The 26,276-nt window shown below is 36.9% G+C and overlaps 1 protein-coding gene and 1 long non-coding RNA gene across 2 annotated transcripts in view; one reads left to right on the forward strand and one right to left on the reverse strand.

Annotated features, from left to right (window-relative positions):
• The first annotated feature begins 2,755 nt into the window (after positions 1 to 2,755).
• Positions 2,756 to 26,276, forward strand: part of mybpc3 (myosin binding protein C3) — a 30,307-nt gene continuing 6,786 nt past the window's right edge. Inside the window, exons 1-23 of the mRNA XM_078793058.1 lie at positions 2,756 to 2,795; positions 6,098 to 6,376; positions 7,526 to 7,636; positions 8,535 to 8,612; positions 8,740 to 8,888; positions 10,206 to 10,323; positions 10,628 to 10,676; positions 13,831 to 13,890; positions 15,401 to 15,564; positions 15,651 to 15,783; positions 15,869 to 15,871; positions 15,947 to 16,071; positions 17,404 to 17,509; positions 18,326 to 18,492; positions 19,490 to 19,655; positions 19,734 to 19,840; positions 19,925 to 19,954; positions 20,026 to 20,165; positions 21,611 to 21,770; positions 21,848 to 21,952; positions 22,022 to 22,210; positions 23,226 to 23,360; positions 24,614 to 24,781. Of these exons, the coding sequence (XP_078649184.1) occupies positions 2,771 to 2,795; positions 6,098 to 6,376; positions 7,526 to 7,636; positions 8,535 to 8,612; positions 8,740 to 8,888; positions 10,206 to 10,323; positions 10,628 to 10,676; positions 13,831 to 13,890; positions 15,401 to 15,564; positions 15,651 to 15,783; positions 15,869 to 15,871; positions 15,947 to 16,071; positions 17,404 to 17,509; positions 18,326 to 18,492; positions 19,490 to 19,655; positions 19,734 to 19,840; positions 19,925 to 19,954; positions 20,026 to 20,165; positions 21,611 to 21,770; positions 21,848 to 21,952; positions 22,022 to 22,210; positions 23,226 to 23,360; positions 24,614 to 24,781 (2,767 nt within the window). The 5' untranslated portion in view covers positions 2,756 to 2,770. The remainder of the gene's footprint in view (positions 2,796 to 6,097; positions 6,377 to 7,525; positions 7,637 to 8,534; positions 8,613 to 8,739; positions 8,889 to 10,205; positions 10,324 to 10,627; positions 10,677 to 13,830; positions 13,891 to 15,400; positions 15,565 to 15,650; positions 15,784 to 15,868; positions 15,872 to 15,946; positions 16,072 to 17,403; positions 17,510 to 18,325; positions 18,493 to 19,489; positions 19,656 to 19,733; positions 19,841 to 19,924; positions 19,955 to 20,025; positions 20,166 to 21,610; positions 21,771 to 21,847; positions 21,953 to 22,021; positions 22,211 to 23,225; positions 23,361 to 24,613; positions 24,782 to 26,276) is intronic.
• On the reverse strand, positions 15,057 to 25,269 carry LOC131131970 (uncharacterized). The gene is made up of 4 exons (XR_013628029.1): positions 24,604 to 25,269; positions 21,824 to 22,029; positions 21,573 to 21,710; positions 15,057 to 15,527 (listed from the first exon to the last, which is right to left on the reverse strand). It is a non-coding gene; the product is annotated as an uncharacterized LOC131131970 (long non-coding RNA).

The following is a 26,276-nucleotide window of genomic DNA, read 5'->3' on the forward strand; positions in this document are numbered from 1 at the left end:
CACTGACTCACGAGTACTCCATGAGGACTCAAGTTTCACTGACTCACAAGTACTCGACGGGGACTTGAGTTTCACTGACTCACAAGTACTCGACGGGGACTTGAGTTTCACTGACACACAAGTACTCGACGGGGACTCAAGTTTCACTGACTCACAAGTACTCGATGACGACTCAAGTTTCACTGACTCACAGGTACACGACGGGGACTTGAGTTTCACTGACTCACGAGTACTCCATGAGGACTCAAGTTTCACTGACTCACAAGTACTCGATGAGGACTCAAGTTTCACTGACTCACAAGTACTCGACAGGGACTTGAGTTTCACTGACTCACAAGTACTCCATGAGGACTCAAGTTTCACTGACTCACAAGTACTCGACGGGGACTTGAGTTTCACTGACTCACAAGTACTCGACGGGGACTTGAGTTTCACTGACTCACAAGTACTCGACGGGGACTTGAGTTTCACTGACTCACAAGTACTCCATGAGGACTCAAGTTTCACTGACTCACAGGTACACGACGGGGACTTGAGTTTCACTGACTCACAAGTACTCGACGGGGACTTGAGTTTCACTGACACACAAGTACTCAACGGGGACTCAAGTTTCACTGACTCACAAGTACTCGACGGGGACTTGAGTTTCACTGACTCACAAGTACTTGACGGGGACTTGAGTTTCACTGACACACAAGTACTCGACGGGGACTCAAGTTTCACTGACTCACAAGTACTCGATGGGGACTTGAGTTTCACTGACTCACAAGTACTCCATGAGGACTCAAGTTTCACTGACTCACAAGTACTCGACGGGGACTTGAGTTTCACTGACACACAAGTACTCGACGGGGACTCAAGTTTCACTGACTCACAAGTACTCGACGGGGACTCAAGTTTCACTGACTCACAGGTACACGACGGGGACTTGAGTTTCACTGACTCACAAGTACTCGACGGGGACTTGAGTTTCACTGACACACAAGTACTCAACGGGGACTCAAGTTTCACTGACTCACAAGTACTCGACGGGGACTCAAGTTTCACTGACTCACAGGTACACGACGGGGACTTGAGTTTCACTGACTCACGAGTACTCCATGAGGACTCAAGTTTCACTGACTCACAAGTACTCGACAGGGACTCGAGTTTCATTGACTCACGAGTACTCGACGGGGACTTGGCTTTCACTGACTCACGAGTACTCGATGAGGACTCAAGTTTCACTGACTCACAGGTTCTCAACGGGGACTTCAGTTTCACTGACTCACCAGTACTCGACGGGCACTCAAATTTCACTGACTCGCGAGTACTCGAGTTTCACTGACTCACAAGTACTTGACAAGGACTTGAGTTTCACCGACTCACGAGTACTCCATGAGGACTCGAGTTTCACTGACTCACAAGTACTTGACAAGGACTTGAGTTTCACCGACTCACGAGTACTCCATGAGGACTCGAGTTTCACTGACTCACAAGTATTCCAAGAGGACTTGAGTTTCACTGAAAATCTTGCACTCGACACACTCATGTTTCACCGACTCATGGGTACTCGACGAGGACTTCAGTTTCACTGACTCATGAGTACTCGACGGGGACTTGGCTTTCACTGACTCACGAGTACTCGATGAGGACTCAAGTTTCACTGACTCACAGGTTCTCAACGGGGACTTCAGTTTCACTGACTCACGAGTACTTGACGGGGACTCAAATTTCACTGACTCATGAGTACTCGAGTTTCACTGACTCACAAGTACTTGACAAGGACTTGAGTTTCACCGACTCACGAGTACTCGATGAGGACTCAAGTTTCACTGACTCACAAGTACTCGACAGGGACTCGAGTTTCATTGACTCACGAGTACTCGACGGGGACTTGGCTTTCACTGACTCACGAGTACTCGATGAGGACTCAAGTTTCACTGACTCACAGGTTCTCAACGGGGACTTCAGTTTCACTGACTCGCGAGTACTCGAGTTTCACTGACTCACAAGTACTTGACAAGGACTTGAGTTTCACCGACTCACGAGTACTCGATGAGGACTCGAGTTTCACTGACTCACAAGTATTCCAAGAGGACTTGAGTTTCACTGAAAATCTTGCACTCGACACACTCATGTTTCACCGACTCACGGGTACTCGACGAGGACTTCAGTTTCACTGACTCACGAGTACTCGACGGGGACTCGAGTTTCACTGACTCTCGAGTATTTGTGGCCATGTGACCCGTCTTATTGGTGAAAATTGGGCCGAATATTCTTCTATCCTTATGTCGACGCTATGGCGGTATCAGTTTGTGTCGTGTCGTATTCTAGCAAAGTCTTGAATTTAGCCAACTTTATGTGAACGACAACAACAATTTAAACACAAGCGTACTTTATGCAGCATGGAGACAGCTGACTGATTTTTTTTTTTTTTTTTTCCAATTTAAAAATCTAAATATAACCGATGCCTAACATCTCTGGCTCTCCGTCCTCAGGCCTGTCATGCAGGCGAGGTGTTGGAGGAAGTGATGGTTGAAATATAGCCCCCGTGTGTGTGTGTGTGTGTGTGTGTGTGTGTGTGTATTTGCGTGTATGCTGGCGTGCTCCTGGGACAGGATGAGCCTTGACAGGGAAGTGCATGGAGGGGGGGTGGCGGTTGTTGTTTGGCCCCAGATTGAAAGGTGTCTGGAGAGGTGGTGCTGGATGGAGGGAGAACTTCTATTAAAGGGCAGAGGCAGACGGGCAGAGTCACGCTTGTGGAGGGGGAAGTGGATCATTCAACAAGATGCCGGAGCCCGTCAAAAAAACAGGTAGGTGTGCTTGACTTTTCCGAAGAAAATGAACTTTTGGTTGCAAAGTTCCCGTTTGGAGGACCGTCACAAAAAGTTGATGGTTTGTTTTGTTTTCCACAAAACTAATCATTAACCACAATCACACGCCTGAAAAGAAAAAAAAACATTAGCACAAATTTTATTTTTTATTATTTAGAATATTTTAATTATTTTATAATTAATTTATTATAATTATAATTTATTTTTTATTATTATATAATTTTAATTGAATTTATAAATAATATTTTTTTACAATTTATATTTTATTTAAAAATTATAATTTGAAATATAATTTTTTTTATATATATTTTTTTCCTTTTATTTGATAGCTAAATTACTTTTACAGACAAATCTAACAAGGCGGGTTCCATTTTTTATTTTATTTTTTATAATTTATGATATTTTAATTATTTTATAATTAATTTATTATAATTATAATTTATTTTTATTATTATATAATTTTAATTTAATTCATAAATATTTTTATATAATTTATATTTAATTAAAAAATTATAATTTGAAATATAATTTCTTTTTTATATATTTTTTTTCATTTTATTTGATAGCTAAATTACTTTTACAGACAAATTTAAGGATGCGGGTTCCATTTTTGATGTGCTCATTTTCCCCCGATTTTTTTTTTTTTAACAAATTTGTCAATTTGCTTCATATAATTTTTGGTTTCTTCATATTATGTAGTTTTGTCAGAATATTTTGACTTTATAATTGCATTATTATCCCTTTTTCCAACCTAATTTTTCCCATTTAATCTCAGTTTTTTTTATTGTCTCCCTTGAATGAACCCCCGACAATAATTTTAATTTAATTTATAAATAATATTTTTTTATAATTTCTATTTAATTCACCAATTATTGTTTGAAATATAATGTATTTTTTTATATAATTTTATATATTTTTTTCATTTTATTTGATAGCTAAATTACTTTTACAGACAAATTTAAGAACGCGGGTTCCATTTTGGATGCTTTTTTTTTTTTACAAATTTGTCAATTTGCTTCATATAATTTTTTGTTACTTCATATTATGTATTTTTGTCACAATATTTTGACTTTATTATTGCATTATTATCACTTTTCCGCAACCTTTTTTTTTTTTATTCTCAGTTTTGTAACACTAATCAGCTTTATGAAGTAACATTAACTACAATTAAGCTGAAAAAAATGTTAGCACAAATTTTATATTTAATTTAAATGTAAAATTTTGTTTTCTACAACAGGGCCGCGTGGTGGATGAGTGGTTATTTTGATCTAATTGGTTATATTTCTCAAATCACGTTAACATTTTGGCTCAAGGGGCTGCTCTTACTACATGATTGCAATGACATAATAAAAGCTCTTAAAGGGGACTTACCCAATGGAAATAAAACACCTGGCTCCAGACCCACTGATGGCCCGTAATTATTTCAATGACTCCGAAGCTGCAAAAATAGATTTGAGATAATCCCTCGGCTGTAATACCTGTGCCCTTGGTGCCGCTGAAGCATGCCGCATTAATTTTTTTAGTATCCTCCGTATTCATTCTATATTTAAACACATATATTTAAACTCATCCAGAAGCATTCCTTGGTGTGGTCCCAAAGGGCGGAACCATACCTTCTGATATATATATAAAACAATCACTAACAGTTACAAACAAAAGAGCAGTCAAATTGTTTATTCTTGACAACAATACCTAATACAGACGTCCGGGCTTATCTGCAGTCCCTGTACGCCTACAAGTAAGCGGGTCTTATTACAGTGCAGCTCCAAAAAGCACCCACGGCTTTGGAGTTTTATCTTACGTCAGCAAGATAAAATCAGACCAGACAGTGATTAGTGAATTTCCGCAAAGTATGAGTCCGTAGTAGTTGTAGTAGCAACAGGAGCTTATGTTTTTTTTCAGGATTATTTCGCGGATAATCAGACCAGACAGTGATAAGTGAATTTCCGCAAAGTATGAGTCCGTAGTAGTTGTAGTAGCAACAGGAGCTTATGTTTTTTTTCAGGATTATTTCGCGGATAATCAGACCAGACAGTGATAAGTGAATTTCCGCAAAGTATGAGTCCGTAGTAGTTGTAGTAGCAACAGGAGCTTATGTTTTTTTTCAGGATTATTTTGCGGATAATCAGACCAGACAGTGATAAGTGAATTTCCGCAAAGTATGAGTCCGTAGTAGTTGTAGTAGCAACAGGAGCTTATGTTTTTTTTCGGGATTATTTAGCGGATAATCAGACCAGACAGTGATAAGTGAATTTCCGCAAAGTATGAGTCCGTATTAGTTGTAGTAGCAACAGGAGCTTATATTTTTTTTCAGGATTATTTTGCGGATAATCAGACCAGACAGTGATAAGTGAATTTCCGCAAAGTATGAGTCCATATTAGTTGTAGTAGCAACAGGAGCTTATATTTTTTTCGGGATTATTTTGCAGATAATCAGACCGGACTGTGATAAGTGAATTTCCGCAAAGTATGAGTCCGTAGTAGTTGTAGTAGCAACAGGAGCTTATGTTTTTTTCGGGATTATTTTGCGGATAATCAGACCAGACAGTGATAAGTGAATTTCCGCAAAGTATGAGTCCGTAGTAGTTGTAGTAGCAACAGGAGCTCGTGGTTTTTTTCAGGATTATTTCGCGGATAATCAGACCAGACAGTGATAAGTGAATTTCCGCAAAGTATGAGTCTGTAGTAGTTGTAGTAGCAACAGGAGCTTATGTTTTTTTTCAGGATTATTTTGCGGATAATCAGACCAGACAGTGATAAGTGAATTTCCGCAAAGTATGAGTCCGTAGTAGTTGTAGTAGCAACAGGAGCTTATGTTTTTTTTCAGGATTATTTTGCGGATAATCAGACCAGACAGTGATAAGTGAATTTCCGCAAAGTATGAGTCCGTAGTAGTTGTAGTAGCAACAGGAGCTTATGTTTTTTTTCGGGATTATTTTGCGGATAATCAGACCAGACAGTGATAAATGAATTTCCGCAAAGTATGAGTCCGTAGTAGTTGTAGTAGCAACAGGAGCTTATGTTTTTTTTCGGGATTATTTTGCGGATAATCAGACCAGACAGTGATAAGTGAATTTCCGCAAAGTATGAGTCCGTAGTAGTTGTAGTAGCAACAGGAGTTTTTATTTGGGATTATTGTGCCTGTTTCGAGATCATTCAAACCTTGCAATAAAAGCCTGTTGCTTTGGCCATTTCAAGTCTGGTGCTTGTGTGTCCCACTCGACATAACCCTTCCTTTCATACACAGTTCTTAAACATCATTTTATCTCTTCCCGTATTAGCTTTTGCCAAGAAGCCAAAGACACAGGAAGCATTGGAAGCGTCTTCCGTGGTCTTTGAAGCGGAAACCGAAAAACCCGACGCCAAAGTCAAATGGCAACGCAACGGACGGGACCTCGCCGACGGCGACAAATACGCCATCGCAGCCAACGCAAACAAACACTCCCTCACCGTGAAAGAAGTAACCCGGGAAGATGCGGACGTCTACTCAGTCATCGCCGGGGGCTCCAAGGTCAAATTTGAGCTTAAGGTCCTATCAAAGGAGTCTTCCTGCCAACGAGGTTATTACTTCCTGTTTAATATTTCAAAACATCCACAAACAATCCTACAGGCGTTTACAGGAAGTCCTACATCTATAACGAGCCTTCTTTAAATAAATCAGTGAGCACTGATTGGGTCTGATAAGGTTGCATTGTGTAGCCGCCCCCCCCCCCCCCCCCCCAACTGCGTCTGTGAAGTGACCTTGACCTTCCAAAGGGTATTATTTTCCTCATGACGAGGCAAGCACTTCACAGGCTACTCGACATCGGTTTGATAGCGTATGGAAAAACAGGCAACAAGTTGAAGACGATAAGACGGCAGATATGCAAGAGTGTAGAACTGCATTGCATCATGGGATTGGGTATTATTTTCATCCGGAAAAAGGAAGTAACAATGTGGCGTTAGTGTATGTTATACACCTACCAAAACAAAAATTACACTCATCTTTATGAGAAAAAAAAAATTTCAGCAGTAAAATATACTGTAAGTTTCAGGAAAATATCAGCTCCCGACTAAAAAAAAAAAAAAAAACGAGACACCATTCAAGCTTACATTTCACTTTTTTGACAGAATTTTTTTTATTGCTTTTGTGACAAGTGAAATATATAACAACTATACCAGGGGTCAGCAACCCATGGCTCCAGAGCCGAATGTGTTCCTTCTCAATACTCAAGTTTTTTTTTGTTTTTTTTTTAAAATTCGACTTTCTGCGAGACCCTGAATGAATCATTTCTGAGTTCTGACTAGTGATTGGACGAGCTCCAGACATGGAGGGGAAGTGGTTGTTTGGCTTCCTGCTTTGGTTGGGACGTTACGCGATAAAAAAAATTATTAAATTCACAAAAATTCGAATATAAGGCATTCAAAAGATGCATTCAAAGACGTCGTAATGGTGTCAGTAATGTCACATTGATGAGACAGTAGCTACCACAGGAAGTACCGCAAACAAAACAAAACTGTCAACGCTAACACGGATGACTATAGGGGTGTTATTTCATGTCTATTGGGCTCTAATAATGTGAAAAAAAAATATTTACAAAATTGTAAACAGGTTTTCGATAGCGGGAATTCACTTATCACAGTCATATATGGAACCAACTAACAGTGATAAACGAGGGTTTAAGTTTATGTCTGCTATGTGTTTTGTTTTCACGGCGACACAAACACAGAAGCTCCATCTGAGGCTCCAGAGCCAAGTGTGTCACAAGAACCGCCTCCAGCTTCATCCACACAGGAAGACACCACGGTCCACTCGGTCCACGGCGCCCCCCCATCCGAGGGTGAGCCATGACCCACCAGCATCATTCATTTTATTTAGTCAGTCATGATACATTTTCCGAAAAAAATGTAGCGGTTGTAACTTAAAAAATGCATCATCTACTTTTAAACCAGGGGTGTCCAAAGTGTGGCCTGAGAACCATTTGTTGATTTTCTTTTTTTTTGGGGCTCGTGGCACATTGCAAAATTTTTAGTTAACAAAAAAGCACACAAAAAAAATAAAATAATTCTGCAGTCATAAATGTGACTGAAAAGTGACTGAATAAAGTCAAAAAAATAAAATAAAAAAATTAGTAATTTTATATAATTATTTAATTATAATAATTATAAATATAATTATAAATAATTATTATATAATATAATTATATAATTATAAAGAAAACTCATATCAAATTGATGTAGCGGCTGTCATGTTACAAGAATAAAATAAAAATATTTCAAAATATATGAAAAAATTGGATTCTGACAAAAAAAGTCACAATTTTACTAGATTAAATTAAATTTGTGGACAAATGATGTAATTTTAGGATCATAAAACAGAAATATTCAAGAAAAAATAAACCCAAGAAGTTGTAATTCGGGGAAAATTAGCTTGGGAAAAAGTTAGAATATTATGGCCATGAAGTCAAACTATTACATGAATAAAGTCATAATATTATAAAATGAAAATGGGAAAAAAAAGTCAAAATTGTTGTGAAATTGAAAACCCAACAACAGAAAAAAATAAGGAAAAAAATAAAAATAAGGTAGAAGAATATAAATAAAAAAAGTGGCAGGTGCTGTTCAGAATAAATGTAAATATATGTACATCAAAAACAATAACTTATACAGAAACAAAATGTAGAATTGCAGTAAACAAAAGGTAGTATTGTACCTGAATTTTTTACTTGAACAATGCAGATGGACACCCCCCAGACACCAGACAGGACCTGACTGGCCTCTTCACAGAGAAACCTCAAAGTGGAGAGGTCACTGTAGGTGAGCAACCTGTAGAACATCTTCTACGTAGGTACAATGTGACCAAAAATAGAATAAAATAAGTCAATTTTAAAAAAATACATATATATATGTATATAAAATCAATAAATGTACCCCCCCTGTCCAGGTGGAAATATTACATTTGTGGCTAAAGTCAATGCAGAATCCCTGTTGAAGAAACCAACCATCAAATGGTTCAAAGGGAAGTGGATGGACCTGGCCAGCAAGTCTGGGAAACACCTTCAGCTAAAAGAATCCTATGACCGCAACACCAAGGTACTGTAGACCGGCTCAGGGTGTCAACTGTAAAAACTGAACTCATTGTCTGGCACAGTGGTCTGCGGCGGTTATTTCGAAAAAAAACATCATACCAACAGTAAAATACGGTGGTGGCAGTGTGATGGTCTGCGGTGGTTATTTCAAAAAAAAAACATCATACCAACAGTAAAATATGGTGGTGGTAGTGTGATGGTCTGGGGCGGTTATTTTGAAAAACAACATCATACCAACAGTAAAATACGGTGGTGGTAGTGTGATGGTCTGGGGCGGTTATTTTGGAAAAACAACATCATACCAACAGTAAAATACGGTGGTGGTAGTGTGATGGTCTGCCGCGGTTATTTCGAAAAAAAACATCATACCAACAGTAAAATATGGTGGTGGTAGTGTGATGGTCTGGGGCTGTTATTTCAGAAAAAGAACATCATATCAACAGTAAAATACGGTGGTGGTAGTGTGATGGTCTGGGGCTGTTATTTCAGGAAAAAGAACATCATACCAACAGTAAAATACGGTGGTTGTAGTGTGATGGTCTTGGGGCTGTTATTTCAGAAAAAGTCCATCATACCAACAGTAAAATACAGTGGTGGTAGTGTGATGGTCTGCGGCAGTTATTTTGAAAAAAACATCATACCAACAGTAAAATACGGTGGTGGTGGTGTGACGGTCTGGGGCTGTTATTTCAGGAAAAAGAACATCATACCAACAGTAAAATACGGTGGTTGTAGTGTGATGGTCTGGGGCTGTTATTTCAGAAAAAGAACATCATATCAACAGTAAAATACGGTGGTGGTAGTGTGATGGTCTGGGGCTATTATTTCAGAAAAAGAACATCATATCAACAGTAAAATACGGTGGTGGTAGTGTGCTGGTCTGGGGCTGTTATTTCAGAAAAAGAACATATCAACAGTAAAATACGGTGGTGGTAGTGTGATGGTCTGGAGCTATTATTTCATAAAAAGTCCATCATACCAACAGTAAAATACGGTGGTTGTAGTGTGATGGTCTTGGGGCTGTTATTTCAGAAAAAGTCCATCATACCAACAGTAAAATACGGTGGTGGTAGTGTGATGGTCTGGGGCTATTATTTCAGAAAAAGAACATCATATCAACAGTAAAATACGGTGGTGGTAGTGTGATGGTCTGGGGCTATTATTTCATAAAAAGTCCATCATACCATCAGTAAAATACGGTGGTTGTAGTGTGATGGTCTTGGGGCTGTTATTTCAGAAAAAGTCCATCATACCAACAGTAAAATATGGTGGTGGTGGTGTGATGGTCAACTGTAAAAACTGATCTCATTGTCCGGTACAGGTCTACACGTTTGAGATGCTCATCCTGGATGCTAAGGCTAACTTTGCTGGAGCTTACAGATGTGAGGTTTTATCCAAAGACAAATTTGACAGCTGCAATTTTCAACTGACCGTTCATGGTGAGTGTGTCTGCTCTGTTTGTAATTTCGGATTTTATTAACGAGACTTGAACCCACCTGCATGATCAAAACACCCACGCCCGTAAATGTTGTGTTTATGCTTCATTGGTAATGTTTTTTTCATCAAAAGTTGAGATTTCGCACCTTGTTGGCTGCTTCTTGAAAGCACCGTGTATCGTAGTTCATGACTTTATAACTGATAATATTTTTTTTCCGTAAACAACTTCATTTGTTGTTTGTTTTTCCATAATATCACAACTTATCACAACAAATATTAATTTTTTTTTCTTTAATTTCATCGCAGAGGCTTGTGCTGCTGAGGGTTTCGACATCAGAGCAGCTTTCAGACGCACGTAAGTGATCGTACTGATGACGTTATCTCGTTAGAAATTATTCGACAGGTTTTATGCTGTAATTGTATTCAGATCATACATTTTTTAAAAATATTTTTAAAATATTTTTTCTACTGTGGTGGTAGTGGGACGGTCTGGGGCTGTTATTTCAGAAAAAGAACATCATACCAACAGTAAAATATGGTGGTGGTAGTGTGATGGTGTGGGGCTTTGATTTCAGAAAAAGTCCATCATACCAACAGTAAAATACGGTGGTGGTAGTGTGATGGTCTGGGGCTGTTATTTCAGAAAAAGAACATCATACCAACAGTAAAATACGGTGGTGGTGGTGCCATGGTCTGGGGCTGTTATTTCAGAAAAAGTCCATCATACCAACAGTAAAAAAATACAGTGGTGGTAGTGTGATGGACTGGGGCTGTTATTTCAGAAAAAGAACATCATGCCAACAGTAAAAAATACGGTGTTGGTAGTGTGATGGTCTGGGGCTGTTATTTCAGAAAAAGAACATCATACCAACAGTAAAATACGGTGGTGGTAATGTGATGTCTGGGGCTGTTATTTCAGAAAAAGAAAATCATAGCAACAGTAAAATATGGTGGTGGTAGTGTGATGGTCTGAGGCTGTTATTTCAGAAAAAGAAAATCATAGCAACAGTAAAATATGGTGGTGGTAGTGTGATGGTCTGGGGCTGTTATTTCAGAAAAAGAACATCATACCAACAGTAAAATACGGTGGTGGTGGTGTGATGGTCTGGGGCTGTTATTTCAGAAAAAGAACATCATTGCAACAGTAAAATACGGTGGTGGTAGTGTGATGGTCTGGGGCTGTTATTTCAGAAAAAGACCATCATACCAACAGTAAAATACGGTGGTGGTAGTGTGATGTCTGGGGCTGTTATTTCAGAAAAAGAAAATCATACCAACAGTAAAATACCGTGGTGGTAGTGTGATGTCTGGGGCTGTTATTTCAGAAAAAGAACATCATACAGTGTTATGAAAAAGTATCTGAACCTTTTGGAATTTCTCACATTTTTGCACACAGATGAAAAAACAGTGTCTGCTTGAACTAAAACCACCCAAACATTTCTAGGATTTCATATTTTAATAAGAATGGCACATAAACAATGACAAAAGGGGGAGGACTAAGTAACTGAACCAATTACATTTAATATTTTGTGCCCCCCTTTTTTAGCATTTTTTTTTAGCTAACTGTCCTCAGGTTTTCCTGCAAAAAAAAATCCTGATAAACTTTTGAATTAATTTTTCCATGAATGATTGCAAGTTGTCCAGGTCTCAAACCATGATGCATCATATTGGTGAGCTGTTCCATATTTTCTCCACACATGACGTTGCAAAATATTTTGCCAAAACTTTTGTAGGGTGTTCAAGTGCCTTTTTGTGAACATTAAACAGCAGTGGCTTCCTCCGTGGAGACCTGTTTTATAGTGGGCGGGGCGGCTTGAAGCCACTCATCAGTGATTGGGCACACACCTGACTTCAATTGTTTGCTAAAAATTGGTTTAAATTGCTTGTTAAGTCTCCTTAGGCTGAGGGTTCAGTTCTTTATTTCATCCCCTTCTGTCATTGTTTGCATGCTATCCTTATTAAGATATGAAATCCTAGAAATGTTTGGGTGGTTTTAGTTCAAGCAGACACTGTTTTTTCATCTGTTTGATGGTGATTTTATTGCAGAAATGTGAGAAATTCCTTTTTTTTATACTACTGTAGCGACAGTAAAATTTGTAGCGATGACTTAGTGGACCACTGTATGTTATCGACGGTTATCTCCATGTTAGATTCCAAACTATACGTGAATAACCGTGCACATGTTAATCAGGAGCGACGCCGATTCGAAGATAAGTGGACCGCCAACCAGGTAGTACATTTGTATGTTGTTATCCACAGAAGTGATGGAGAACAGAGTGTTGTAACGTCACCGCACAAACCACAGCATCCACCTTCACAGGGCAGGACTCATGCGCACATGGCCGCTCTTGGTGGGGTTTTTTTTGGCGTTCATGCTCCTGATTCAAGTGAACGAGCGTTCGGATGTGTTAGGTGGTCGGATGCATTCTGCTGCTTCTCATGGCTTGAACCCCGGGGTGTCCAAAGTGCGGCCCGGGGGCCGTTTACGACACATATGTATGCTCCAATAATATGATGAGAAACAAAATAAAATAACATTTTGTTGGGGAAAAATTGTTACGGGACCGCAGCCATGAATTTACAATATTTGAAAAATAAAAAATATATATATCAAAGGGAATTAAAAACTGACATTAATTTTTATTTTTTTTTACATAAAAAAAAATATCAAAGGGGCCCTTGCATCTTTTCATTTTTCAGCATGTGGCCCTCGTTGGAAAAAGTTTGGACACCCCTGGCCTGAACATTTTGTGGGGGAAAAAATGTTATGGGACTGCAGCCATGATTTTACAAAAGAATATTTGAAAAATAAAAAAAGGGAATAAAAAATTAAATTAAATTAAAAATTAAATTAATAAAAATTTTTTTTTACAATACTTTATAATATAATATATAAAAAATATATAAAAAAATTAATAATAAAAAATAAATAATAAAAATATAATATGACATTTTAGAAGCATAGATTGAAACACTAAAGAAAAAATATGTATGCTCCAATAATATTATAAGAAACAAAATAAAATAACATTTTTTGGGGGAAAAATTGTTATGGGACCGCAGCCACGATTTTACAATATTTGAAAAATAAAAAAATATATATATCAAAGGGAATTAAAAACTGACATTAATAATAATGTATATATTTTTTTTAATTTATGTGGCCCTCGTTGGAAAAAATTTGGACACCCCCGGCCTGAACATTTTGGGGAAATGTTTGTCAACATGAGGACATCAACACAACTCTTGTGTTAATGCATTCGATAGCCGGAGTTGATTCAGTTCAATTAGCATGACGACTGAATCGCTTCATATTATTATTATTATTATATTACCTACCCTGATTCAATAGCATTAGGTTTCTAGGCATGTGAGTCTGCCCTTCACTGTCTCTGTCCCTCATCGGAGATCACCCCTCCTTTTGCATATTTTTTTTCCTATATTAACTATCATTTTAGCATAGTCAGACATTTTCTTTTTATGTGTTGGTGTGGTTGAAATGTCTGCAGTAGCACCGACGGCAGGGAAGATTCAGGGGAATTGGATTTCAGCACATTGCTAAGAAAAAGGTGAGCAAAAAAAAAAAAAAAAAAAATTCATTAATTTTGTCATCATTTCATTTGCTACTAAAATGCTAACAGTGCTAAATTTGCTACTTTAATTTCATGTCATTTGATGATTTTATTTGAATATTATGTTTTAACATTTGTTTTTGATTATTTGCTGCTCGGTTTTCGATCTCCGATTGAGCAGCAGTTTCTTAAAATCTTCAAATCGGTAAGGAACTGCTGATGCATATTCTTTTATTCGTTTGCATGTACTGCATATTTTTATTCATTTTAGTGTTCTATTAACTTTATTTATCAACATGTATTTATAATTTGGGGCTTTAATGTATGTTTTTTTTTTTGGCTGTCGCATGCTTTATTGTACATAAATTGTTTATTATCGTAAAATATTTAACGGTATATAACAGTAAAATATGTAATAAAATATTTTAAAATATTTTACTGTATGCTTTATTTTATTATATTTTACTCTATATAATATTATACTATATTTTACTATTTTTAAATATTTTACTATAAATAAAATATTTACTAAAATATTTTACCAAGCAAATCATTCATTTTTGTGGTTGATTACATAATATTATTGGTCCAAATTGGCTAAAATTAAGCATTTTTATTTTATTTTATATATATATTTATTATATTATTATTATATATATATATATATATATATATATATATATATATTTATATTATTTTATTTTATTTTAAATGGTTCAAAGATTTAAAATACAAATTTAATTTGACATATAAATAAAAAAAAAATGTTACCCGAGCTGAAACTCGACTCTGAACTCCCAAAGTCACTTCCTGTCCTCACCCAACTCTACTCCCCGAGCACTGGAACACACTATCTATTATGTCTACTATATTTTAAGTTTAAATGTGACTATAGGGGTGTTATATCATGTCTCGAGGGCTCTAATAAACATACCGTATTAACAGGCTTTCAATGCTTTACATTCCAATCCTTATTTGTGCAAATTCACTTTATTATAAGTGCAATAAAGGATGGTTTACTGTATGCTTTACACTTTATTTCTGAGACCATACAAATATGAAATTACAATGAATTAAATTGAAATAAATAAAAGTCAAAATATTGTATTATGGGATAAAGTCATAATATTACCAAAATACATAATACGAAGATGAAAAGAAAGTTAAAATATTTGAAGAATTTAAAAAAACAGCAAAAATGAAACAATCAGCAGTAATTTTACAAGAATAAAGTCAAAATATTATATGTCGTTATAAATCACAATTACAAGAATAATATTTACAAGAAAGAAGTTGATTAAAAGAAAGAAATTGGAATAAAATAATACAATAAATAATAATATTGTATAATATTATGACATTTTAGCAGCATAAATTGAAATAATAAAGAAATAAATATATAGGATTTAATAAGCTTTGATTCTTCCTACTCCTTTTTGGACATGTGGAACTGCTTTATATTCCAATACGACTTACGAAATGACAATTTAGCTTTTCGACATTTTAGAGCCGTGCAAATCAGCTCCGAGCCCGACGTGGACGTCTGGGATATTCTCAGCCACGCTCCCGCATCGGAATACGAGAAGATTGCCTTCCAGCATGGCATCACGGATCTAAGAGGCATGCTGAAAAGACTGAAAAAGATGAAAAAGGAGGAGAAGAAAAGCGCAGGTTGGTGCCGAATTCATTGTAAACCACATTTGAAATGCTTCTAACTAAAAAAAAAAAAAAAAACAACACAACATTCCGGAATCCAGCTTTCCTGAAGAAGCTCGATCCGGCTTACCAAGTGACAAAAGGACATAAAATAAAACTAGCCGTCGAGGTGGCTAATCCAGATGTTGACGTTAAATGGCAGAAAAATGGACAAGAAATTCAACCAACTGGAAGGTTTGTATGAATTTAATAAAAAATATTTTGAATAATGATTATTAATAACCAGTTTTTTTATGAATCCCTTTCCATCCGTGACCAGCAAGTAAGTACTAGTTTTATTTTTATATACCCGTGAACATAAAACGGACACAATTATAATTTCTGATTTTCATTATAGGTACATTTTTGAGAGCGTTGGGAACATGCGTTACCTCACCATCAACCACTGCTCGTTGGCTGACGATGCGGCATACTGCTGTGCGGTGGGCGAAGAAAAATGCACCACCGAACTATTTGTCAAAGGTGTGTAATTATCAAATTATCAATTATTGTGTGGAAAACTGCCATTTTAATCTCAAAACGCAAAGAAAAATAACACAAGTAACACAATGTAACTAAAAAAACTACACACTGGATTATACTGGTATTGAAATAAATGCTATTACTTGCATTAATCACAATTAATCTGTTACATTTGTGGATTAAGACGTTAATCTTGCGTAATGAAACAGAGAAGCCAATTGTATAAGTGTCATTTTTACAGTAGTTTATATTTTATTTCATATATTATTAAAAATAATAATTTCTAGTCAGAAAACTCATAATTTTTGAATGTTTAATGTGAGCGGCGACTTGTTCCACGGTTCTTGAACGCATCATTAACGTTGCGACGTATCTTCGCCCACGATGTAAAGATAAAGACTCCTTTGCTGCAATTTCCCGGTTTTCCTTTAACATTCTATTTGATTCCAAATGCTGATACTACGTGGGAATGCACAAAGGTAAGATTTAATGACGATATTGAGCGCTAATGTACATATTTGTTAGCGAACCTCTCTCAACAAGCACCGTTGGACGGTGGCGCTCTGCTTATTCGTTTTGTGCTTTTAATTTGATGTTGTTCCTGTCATGGTTTCGCACAATAAAATAAAAACATATCGCTATTACTTATATTACGTGGATAAACGGTAAGAAATGAATGAATTGAATGAAAATCTTTGCCTGTGACCAGCTAGCGAAACGCTAACGCTAGCGAGAGCTAATGCTATTTGATACAAGACGGAAGTAATGCTATTTGATACAAGCCCCACATAGCTGTCCTCGGATATGCCTGCCTGTAAGTACTCACAGCGACACAAATAACACTCACAGCGACACAAATAATATTCGTCTTTTCGAGAGAGGAATCAGCTAGGGCTGTGAAGCTAAAATTTAGCATTGAAAATACCAATTTCTTTCCCCAGTTCTGCTCAATATTTGTTTCCCCTTCAGGCTTCACATCGGCTGCTATGCCGCTGCTGGTCCTTAAACCCAAGGTGTGGGTGGATCAAACAATAACATGTACATTAATAGCGAGTCAAAAAAATTTTTTTAACTTTAAACATTTAACTTTTAACATTAGTATTGTAAACGATACTAATGTATGACCCACAAGGCACTACTCACTAACCCCAATGTGAGGTTACCTAGCATGCCTTGCGGGTTATAAATGTGTATAAATTCGTATTGTTTTGCGTGTATATTATATATCTAATATAACTGATCCTGCAAATGTACTGAGCTTTTCTAATTAGTATTTATTATTATATATATATTATTATTAAAATATTTACCATGATGCCCTCTTTGCTCCAGAGCCTCCTGTCCAGATTATGAAGAACCTGGAAGATCAGATGGTCATGAAGGGTGAACGTGTGGAGTTCGAGTGCGAGGTGTCAGAAGAGGGCGCTAACGTGAAATGGTCAGATCTTCTTTGTCATGTGACACATAAAATTATTGTAAATTGTACAATTTGTTGTGTACATCCCTAGTACTCAAATCCAGTATTTGTTATGTTATTTAAAAAAAAAACACAATAAAGTTGTAATATTTGGAAATGTGTTTGGGGATATGAAGTCAAAATATTGTATGATTGGAATAAAGTCATAATATTACAAAAATAACATTTACAAAGACCAGAAGAAAGTTTAAATATTTGTAAAAAAACTGCAAAAATGAAAACAATCTGCAGTAATTTTACAAGAATAAAGTCAATATATTATAGGTTATTATAAATCAAACTACATGAATAATTTCAAGAAAATAAATTACAAGAATTATATATAAAAGTCATAATATTACCAAAAGACATTTACAAAGATGAGAAGAAAGTTAAAATATTTGAAGAATAAAAAAAAAAAAAACAGCAAAAATGAAAACAATCAGCAGTAATTTTACAAGAATAAAGTCAAAATATTATAGGTCATTATAAATCACAATTACAAGAATAATATTTACAAAAAGAAAGAAGAAAGTTTAGCTAGTTGTTGATTAAAACTGCAGAAATGGGAATAAAATAATACAATAAATAATAATAATTTATTGTTATTATTAATTACTTTTTACAATATTTTGTAAATATTTTTTACAATTTTTTTACAATTTGTTTTACATTTTTTTTACAATATTTTTACAATATTTTGTAAATATATCTTACAATATTTTTACAATATTGTATAATATAATATTGTATAATATAATATTGTATAATATACTCATGAGTCGTGTATCTGTGCAGGGAGAAGGACGGTACGGAGCTAACAAGAGACGAATCCTTCAAGTATCGCTTCAAGAAAGATGGCTGCAAGCATGTTCTGATTATTAACGAGGCCACGAAAGAAGACGGCGGCCATTACAAGGTCAAAACTAACGGCGGCGAATCCGTGGCCGAGCTCATGGTGCAAGGTGAGTTTCGAAAAGACGTTGGGTCTTGTTCGATATTATTATTATTAAACCTGTAGGTTCGGTTGAAATAGCTTAGCGCATTTGGCAGTGTAATAGTTTCTTGGGATAAACACTCACATAGCACAATCACAGTAATCACAATAACTCTTACATATGATTGATCGGTTTATTGTGCACAACCCTAAAACCGACATACATTATAATATCCCAGTATAAATAAAATATAATAAATAAAATAAAATAAAATAAAAAAAAATTGCCAACCATCAAATATTTTTTAAATAAGAATAATTTTTAAAAATATAATAATAAATATATTGAAAAAATATAAAAAATAATAAACTCTAAATAATAAAATCAGAATTAATTACAAATAATTAAATTTAAGGCTGCACAGTGGACGAGTGGTTAGCGCGCAGACCTCACAGCTAGGAGACCCGGGTTCAATCCCACTTTCGGCCATTTCCCCATGCATGCGTGGGTTTTCGCCGGGTACTCCGGTTTTCTTCCCACATTCCAAAAACATGCTAGTTATTTCATGTCTTCAGTGTTCTAATAATGTTAGCGCGCAGGCCACACAGCTAGGCGACCAGGGTTCAATTCCACCCTCGGCCATCTCTGTGTGGAGTTTGCATGCGTGGGTTTTCTCCGGGTACTCCAGGTTTTCCTCCCACATTCCAAAAACATGCTAGGTTAATTAGCGACTCCAAATTGTCCATAGGTATGAATGTGAGTGTGAATGGTTGTTTGTCTATATGTGCGCTGTGATTGGCTGGCTCACCGGAAAACAGCTGGGATAGGCTCCAGCACCCCCCACGACCCTCGTCGAAAATGCGCAAATTTGTGAGGCTATGAATGCTAAATAACAAAAATATTTACGTCAATATGTAGTCCCTTGCTGTGCGATTACTATTATTATTTTTCACTGAACAGAACGCCATAAAATTTGGCTCTCGCAACCAAGACAGCCCTTAATCTGTTTTTGTTTAATGTCCAGAGAAAGAACTGGAGGTCTACCAGAGCATTGCCGACCTCACCGTGAAGGCGAAGGACCAGGCGGTGTTCAAGTGTGAGGTGTCGGATGAGAACGTGAAGGGAACTTGGTACAAAAACGGATTGGAGGTCAAACCCAATGCCAGAATCAATATCACACACATTGGCAGGTGACTATACTCACCGGTTAGTCCCGGTTTTCCTCAAACGTGTCGCCGCTACGACGCCTCCACTTTTCACCCACGTAGGATCCATAAACTGACCATCGAGAACGTCAAACCCGAGGACGAGGGAGACTACACGTTTGTGCCAGACGGCTACGCCTTCAATCTCTCTGCTAAACTTAATTTCTTAGGTAATACGTTCATTCATAAGATCTTAAGTACTTTCGCTGTTATTTACTCACATGTGATGTTTTTCTACTGTGTTTTTTTTTCAGAGGTTAAGATCGACTATGTGCCGCGTCAAGGTAACGGAATATGAGTTAAAATTACCTACTCTGAAATGGCGTTCTACTTTCTTTAATTCTTGCTTCCTAAGACCCTCCTAAGATCCACTTGGACTGTATGGGCCACACGGCTGAGTCCACCATCGTGGTTGTGGCCGGCAATAAATTACGGCTGGATGTCCCGATCACTGGAGACCCCGCTCCGACTGTGGTTTGGACCAAAGGAGGGAAGGTACAGTAAATTTTTTGAATTTTATTCGTATTATTGAGAAGTCATGGAACGCAGGTCTTGTTTATTATTAATTTTATTTTATTAATAATTTATTATTAATATTATTTTTACAATATTTTTACAATATTTTTACAATATTTTTACAATATTTTTTACAATATTTTTTCAATATTTTTTCAATATTTTTTCAATATTTTTTCAATATTTTTACAATATTTTTTACAATATTTTTACAATATCTTTACAATATTTTTACAATATTTGACTGATTTTTTTGTTGAGCCAATGCCGATAACAATTTTTTTTCCCATCACCCTTAGCCGATGGCCGATTTTGGTAATGTTACAAAGTTGAAATAGTAAAAAAATATATATGTTATTAAAAAAAAAACAACACACACAATAAAGTTGTAATATTTGGAAATGTGTTTGGGCATATGAAGTCAAAATATTGTATTATGGGAATTAAAATATTTGAAGAATTAAAAAAAAAAAACAGCAAAAATGAAAACAATCAGCAGTAATTTTACAAGAATAAAGTCTAAATATTATAGGTCGTTATAAATCACAATTACAAGAATAATATTTATAAGAAGAAAGAAGAAAGTTTAACTAGTTGTTGATTAAAACTGCAGAAATGGGAATAAAATAATACAAAATAATAATTTATTATTAATATGAATTACTTTTTTACAATGTATTGTAAATATTTTGTAAATATAATTTACAATATTTTTACGACATTTTTACAATATTTTTATAATATTGTATAATATTATGACATTTTACCAGCATAGATTGAAATAATAAAGAAAAAATGTATAGGATTTAATAAGCTTTGCTTATAGCCGAGGGTGGAATTGAACTCGGGTTTCCTAGCTGTGAGGCCCCCTCCTTCATCATAAATGAAATAAATAAATTATTATTGTAAAACTATAAAAACGTATTTTTGGCTTTCCTGAGCAGATGAATTGGATTTACATAATTTCTTATTTGGTTAAAGTCCGTTTTGGTTAGTGAATGAATTGAACTCCGGTCTCCTAGCTGCGAGGTCTGCGCGCTAGCATGTTTTTTGGAATGTGGGAGGAAACCGGAGTACCCGGAGAAAACCAGGTATAAACATGCAAACTCCACACAGAGATTGAACTCTGAGGGAATTGAACTCGGGTCTCCAAGTAGCTGTGAAGCCTGTGTGCTAACCACTCGACCGCCGTGCAGCCCTTTCCACAAACAAACAATCAAAAAACAAACAAAAAAAACCCAAAACAAATATGTTGGTGTCCCACAAGGTTCCGTCCTGGAACCAGTTTTTTTTTTAAACATCACAGCGCTTGTGGTCGATTCAACCGACTGTCAGAATCTAGTATTACAAATATAATACAGGGTAATTTTAGATAAATCTACTGACCTTTTTTTGTTGACTCTACTCTGATCTTCACGATGTAGGTCATCACAGATGGAGATGGCAGAGTTCACGTTGAAACCACCAAAGGACATTGTATCTTCACGATTGAAGGGGCAGAGAGGCAAGATGAAGGGATGTATTCTGTCGTGGTTCGGAATCCCGCCGGGGAAGACACGGCGGACATTAATGTTAAAGTTGTCGGTAAAAGCAATTAATTATTTTGCCATTTTATTATGCATGCAACCGGGACTTACATGAATAAATATTATTTCCACAAGATGTTCCAGATCCTCCTCAGGCTCCCAGGGTCCTCAGCGTAGGAGAAGACTCCTGTGTTGTGCAGTGGGACCCCCCTGTCTTTGACGGAGGACAGCCGATTCTTGGTAAAGCTAACTCGGAATGTTTTCAGTCTGTAAAATGCTGATAATCCTCGGAATATTTGTTTGGTTCAGGCTACGTGCTGGAACGAAAGAAGAAGAAGAGTTACAGGTGGATGAGACTGAACTTTGACCCCTACGCCGAAACAACCTACGAGGCAAAGAGGATGATCGAGGGCGTGGAATATGAAATGCGGGTCTACGCCGTCAATAGCATTGGCATGTCTTGCCACAGTCCAGCCTCACAACCGTTTGTGCCAGTTGGTGAGTTTTTCCCGCAAAGAAAAATAATAATAATAATAATTAATAAAAATGCAAATGTGCAATAAATAAATACCAAGGAGGAAAACGACTAAAATATTGCTAAATTTATGGGTTGCAATGCTTTTACATCATTTGTAGAGTTTGCATGTTTTTCTTGTGCTAGCTTAGCATAAAAACATGTGTCTCACTCACTGATAGCTCCAAATGGCCGGCAGATGTGAATGAGTGAAATTAAATTAAAAAAAATTATCTACTGAATTGAACAGAATTTAATTTAATTTAATAGAAATTAATAGAATTTAATTTAATTTAATTTAATTTAATTTAATTTAATTTAATTTAATTTAATTTAATTTAATTTAATTTAATTTAATTTAATTTGCTAGCTAAAATTGTCCCACAGTGTCGCCCTGATGTCGACATCATCAGAAGTTGAGTCCGTAGTTCTTTGCTAGCTAACACAGTTAAATTTGCAAGACCAAAATATGGCTAACTGTATAAACATTGGCACTTCAGTTTTGTTCAGCTCTGAGATTGCCAATTACAATTTAATTTAATTTAATTTAATTTAATTTAATTTAATTTAATTTAATTTAATTTAATTTAATTTAATTTAATTTCAGTAGATAAAAAATGTAGCATACATGTAGCCGTGTTATTTGCGTGAGTTATTATTATTTTTTATCACAAAACATCTCAGGTAGCATTATGTGAGCATGAAAACCAGAAACAGAAATCATTGTCCCACAGCGTCGCCCTGATGTCGACATCATCAGCAGTTGAGTCCGTAGTTCTTTGCTCGCTAACACAGTTAAATTCGCAAGACCAAAATATGGCTAACTGTATAAACATAGGCACTTCTTCAGTTTTCTTCAGCTCTGAGATTGCCAAGTTTGCAAACCTGTTCCTATTCCTCCTTAGGTCGCCTCACTCACTGCAAAACTGCTAATTAGGTTGATTAAAATGTTTTAACGAGGCCTTCAAAACCGCCCCTGTGTTGCCCCTTCTCTTTCAGCCCCGACAAGTGAGCCCACCGGACTCTGCGTGGACGACATCAGTGACACTTCCATTACGCTCAAGTGGCGGGCACCGGAAAGGATCGGTTCGGCTGAACTGGAGGGTTATGGGGTTGAGTACCGCAAGGAAGGCAGTAAGTGCCGGTGCCGAAACCGCCGTGTGGTTTTGACGAGGGTGTTTTTAATTGACTATAACGAGCTTGAATCAACCTCACTTCATTATTCAAGTGCTTTTTCATCTGTATTGTTTTAATTATGGGGTCAGGGGCGGCATGGTTTAGGTGAAATGAATGTAAATGCATACCTTGGTTAGCATACGTTATGCCTCTGGTTGCATATATAAGTTTGGACAAAATTCATGTAAATGCATACCTTGGTTAGCATACGTTATGCCTCTGGTTGCATACATAAGTTTGGACAAAATTCATGTAAATGCATACCTTGGTTAGCATACGTTTTGCCTCGGTTTGCATACATAAGTTTGGACAAAATTCATGTAAATGCATACCTTGGTTAGCATACGTTATGCCTCTGGTTGCATACATAAGTTTGGACAAAATTCATGTAAATGCATACCTTGGTTAGCATACGTTTTGCCTCGGTTTGCATACATAAGTTTGGACAAAATTAATGTAAATGCATACCTTGGTTAGCGTACGTTTTGCCTCGGTTTGCATACATAAGTTTAGACAAAATGAATGTAAATGCATACCTTGGTTAGCATACGTTTTGCCTCGGTTTGAATACATAAGTTTGGACAAAATTAATGTAAATGCATATTTTGGTGAGCATCCGTTTTGCCTCGGTTTGCATACATATGTTTGGACAAAATGAATGTAAATGCATACCTTGGTTAGCATACGCTATGCCTCGGTTTGCATACATTTTCTGGTTAGCATACAATATACACTGTAAAACAAAAACAGGAACATTGATGTCTCCTTATACCCAGTTGGGAAAGGCGTAAGTTTGGACAAAATGAATATAAATGCATACATTATGCCTCGGTTTGCATACATTTTCTGGTTAGCGTACAATGTACACTCTAAAACAAAAACAGGAACATTGATGTCTCCTTATACCCTGTTGGGAAAGGCGTAAGTTTGGGCAAAATGAATGTAAATGCATACCTTGGTTAGCATATGTTATGCCTCGGTTTGCATACATTGTCTGGTTAGCATACAATATACACTCTAAAACAAAAACAGGAACATTGATGTCTCCTTATACCCGGTTGGGAAAGGCGTAAGTTTGGACAAAATGAATATAAATGCATACCTTGATTAGCATACGTTATGCCTCGGTTTGCATACATTTTCTGGTTAGCATACAATATACACTATATGACCAGTCATGGTGTACTTGAATGTGTGTTACCTTCCCACAGCGGATGAGTGGATACCAGCCATTCAAGGTCTGACCGAGAGAACCTCGTTGGTGATCAGAGATCTCACCACAGGAGACAAGGTGCAGTTCCGTGTGCGGGCGTTCAACATGGCTGGTCCGAGCGCTCCCGCAACCCTGGCTCAACCTGTCACCATCAGAGAGATCATGCGTGAGTGGACATTTGTGGACGTTGGAGATACAGTTGCTGTGGTTACTTGACTTTCTTATCATGCACTTCTGGCACCTAGTGGCCGTTTTTATGGCTCTCAAGTATTAATGCATTACTGAGGAGGTGCATCTCCACCACCTTTAGCTTCTCGCACAAACAAACGTATGAATACCTTGTTGGGATCAAGTATCTGTCTTTGGTATTGAATGAGTAAATCGAGGAAAACTCATTTTTTCAACAGTAACCGAAAAACATGCTAACCAAGGCGGACGCTAACCAAGGCGGACGCTAACCAAGGCGGACGCTAACCAAAGCTTCCACTGTATTTGATAATGAACTGATGGAATCTGAATCACCTAGCCGTCAGGCTAGCACTGGAAGCTAGCAGGCCGGAGAAAACGGTCCTCCAAGAGGGTTGGAGACAGCTGGGATAGGCTCCAGCACCCCCGCCACCCTCGTGAGGATAAGCGGTAGAAAATGAATGAATGAATAACAATAATTTTACTTTTCATCACTTTACTTTTCATTGAATCGACCACGAGCGATTTGATGTTTAAAAAAAAAAAAAAAAAACGGTTCCAGGACGGAACCTTGTGGCACACCAAAATATTTGGTGCGTTGTGTGGACTGTAATTATGGACCACAACCGGACGTCCGTTTTTTTTGTGGAGAGGGCTGCACGGCAGATGAGTGGTTAGCCCGTCGACCTCACAGCTAGGAGACCCGAGTTCAATTCCACACTCTCTGTGTGGAGTTTGCATGTTCTCTCATACGTTTTGCCTTGATTTGCATACATAAGTTTGGACAAAATTAATGTAAATGCATATCTTGGTTAGCATACGTTTTGCCTCGGTTTGCATACATACATTTTCTGGTTAGCATACAGTATAAACAGGAACATTGATGTCTCCTTATCCTCTGTTAGAAAGGGCGTAAGTTTGGACAAAATGAATGTAAATGCATACCTTGGTTAGCATATGTTTTCTAGTTAGCATACAGTATATACTCGATAACGATAACAGGAACATTGGTGTCTCCTTATACCCAGTTGGGAAAGGCGTAAGTTTGGACAAAATAAATGTAAATGCATACCTTGGTTAGCATATGTTTTGCCTCGGTTTGCATACATTTTCTGGTTAGCGTACAACATACGCTAAAACGAAAACAGGAACATTGATGTCTCCTTATCCTCTGTTCTCCCTGTGCATGCGTGGGATTTTTCCGGGTACTCCGGTTTCCTCCCACATTCCAAAAACATGCGAGGTTAATTAGCGACTCCAAATTGTCCATAGGTATGAATGTGAGTGTGAATGGTTGTTTGTCTATATGTGCCCTGTGATTGGCTGGCTTGCCCGAAGACAGCTGGAACTGAAAAACATGCTAACCAAGGCGGATGCTAACCAAAGGTTCCACTGTATTTGATAATGAACTGATGGAATCTGAGTCACCTGGCCGTCAGGCTAGCACTAGAAGCTAGCAGGCCGGAGAAAGCGGT

The sequence above is a fragment of the Doryrhamphus excisus genome, linkage group LG1, assembly GCF_037039965.1.
Source record: "Doryrhamphus excisus strain RoL-2023G ecotype Guam linkage group LG1, RoL_Dexc_Guam_v1.1, whole genome shotgun sequence".
Taxonomy (NCBI): Eukaryota; Metazoa; Chordata; class Actinopteri; order Syngnathiformes; family Syngnathidae; genus Doryrhamphus; species Doryrhamphus excisus.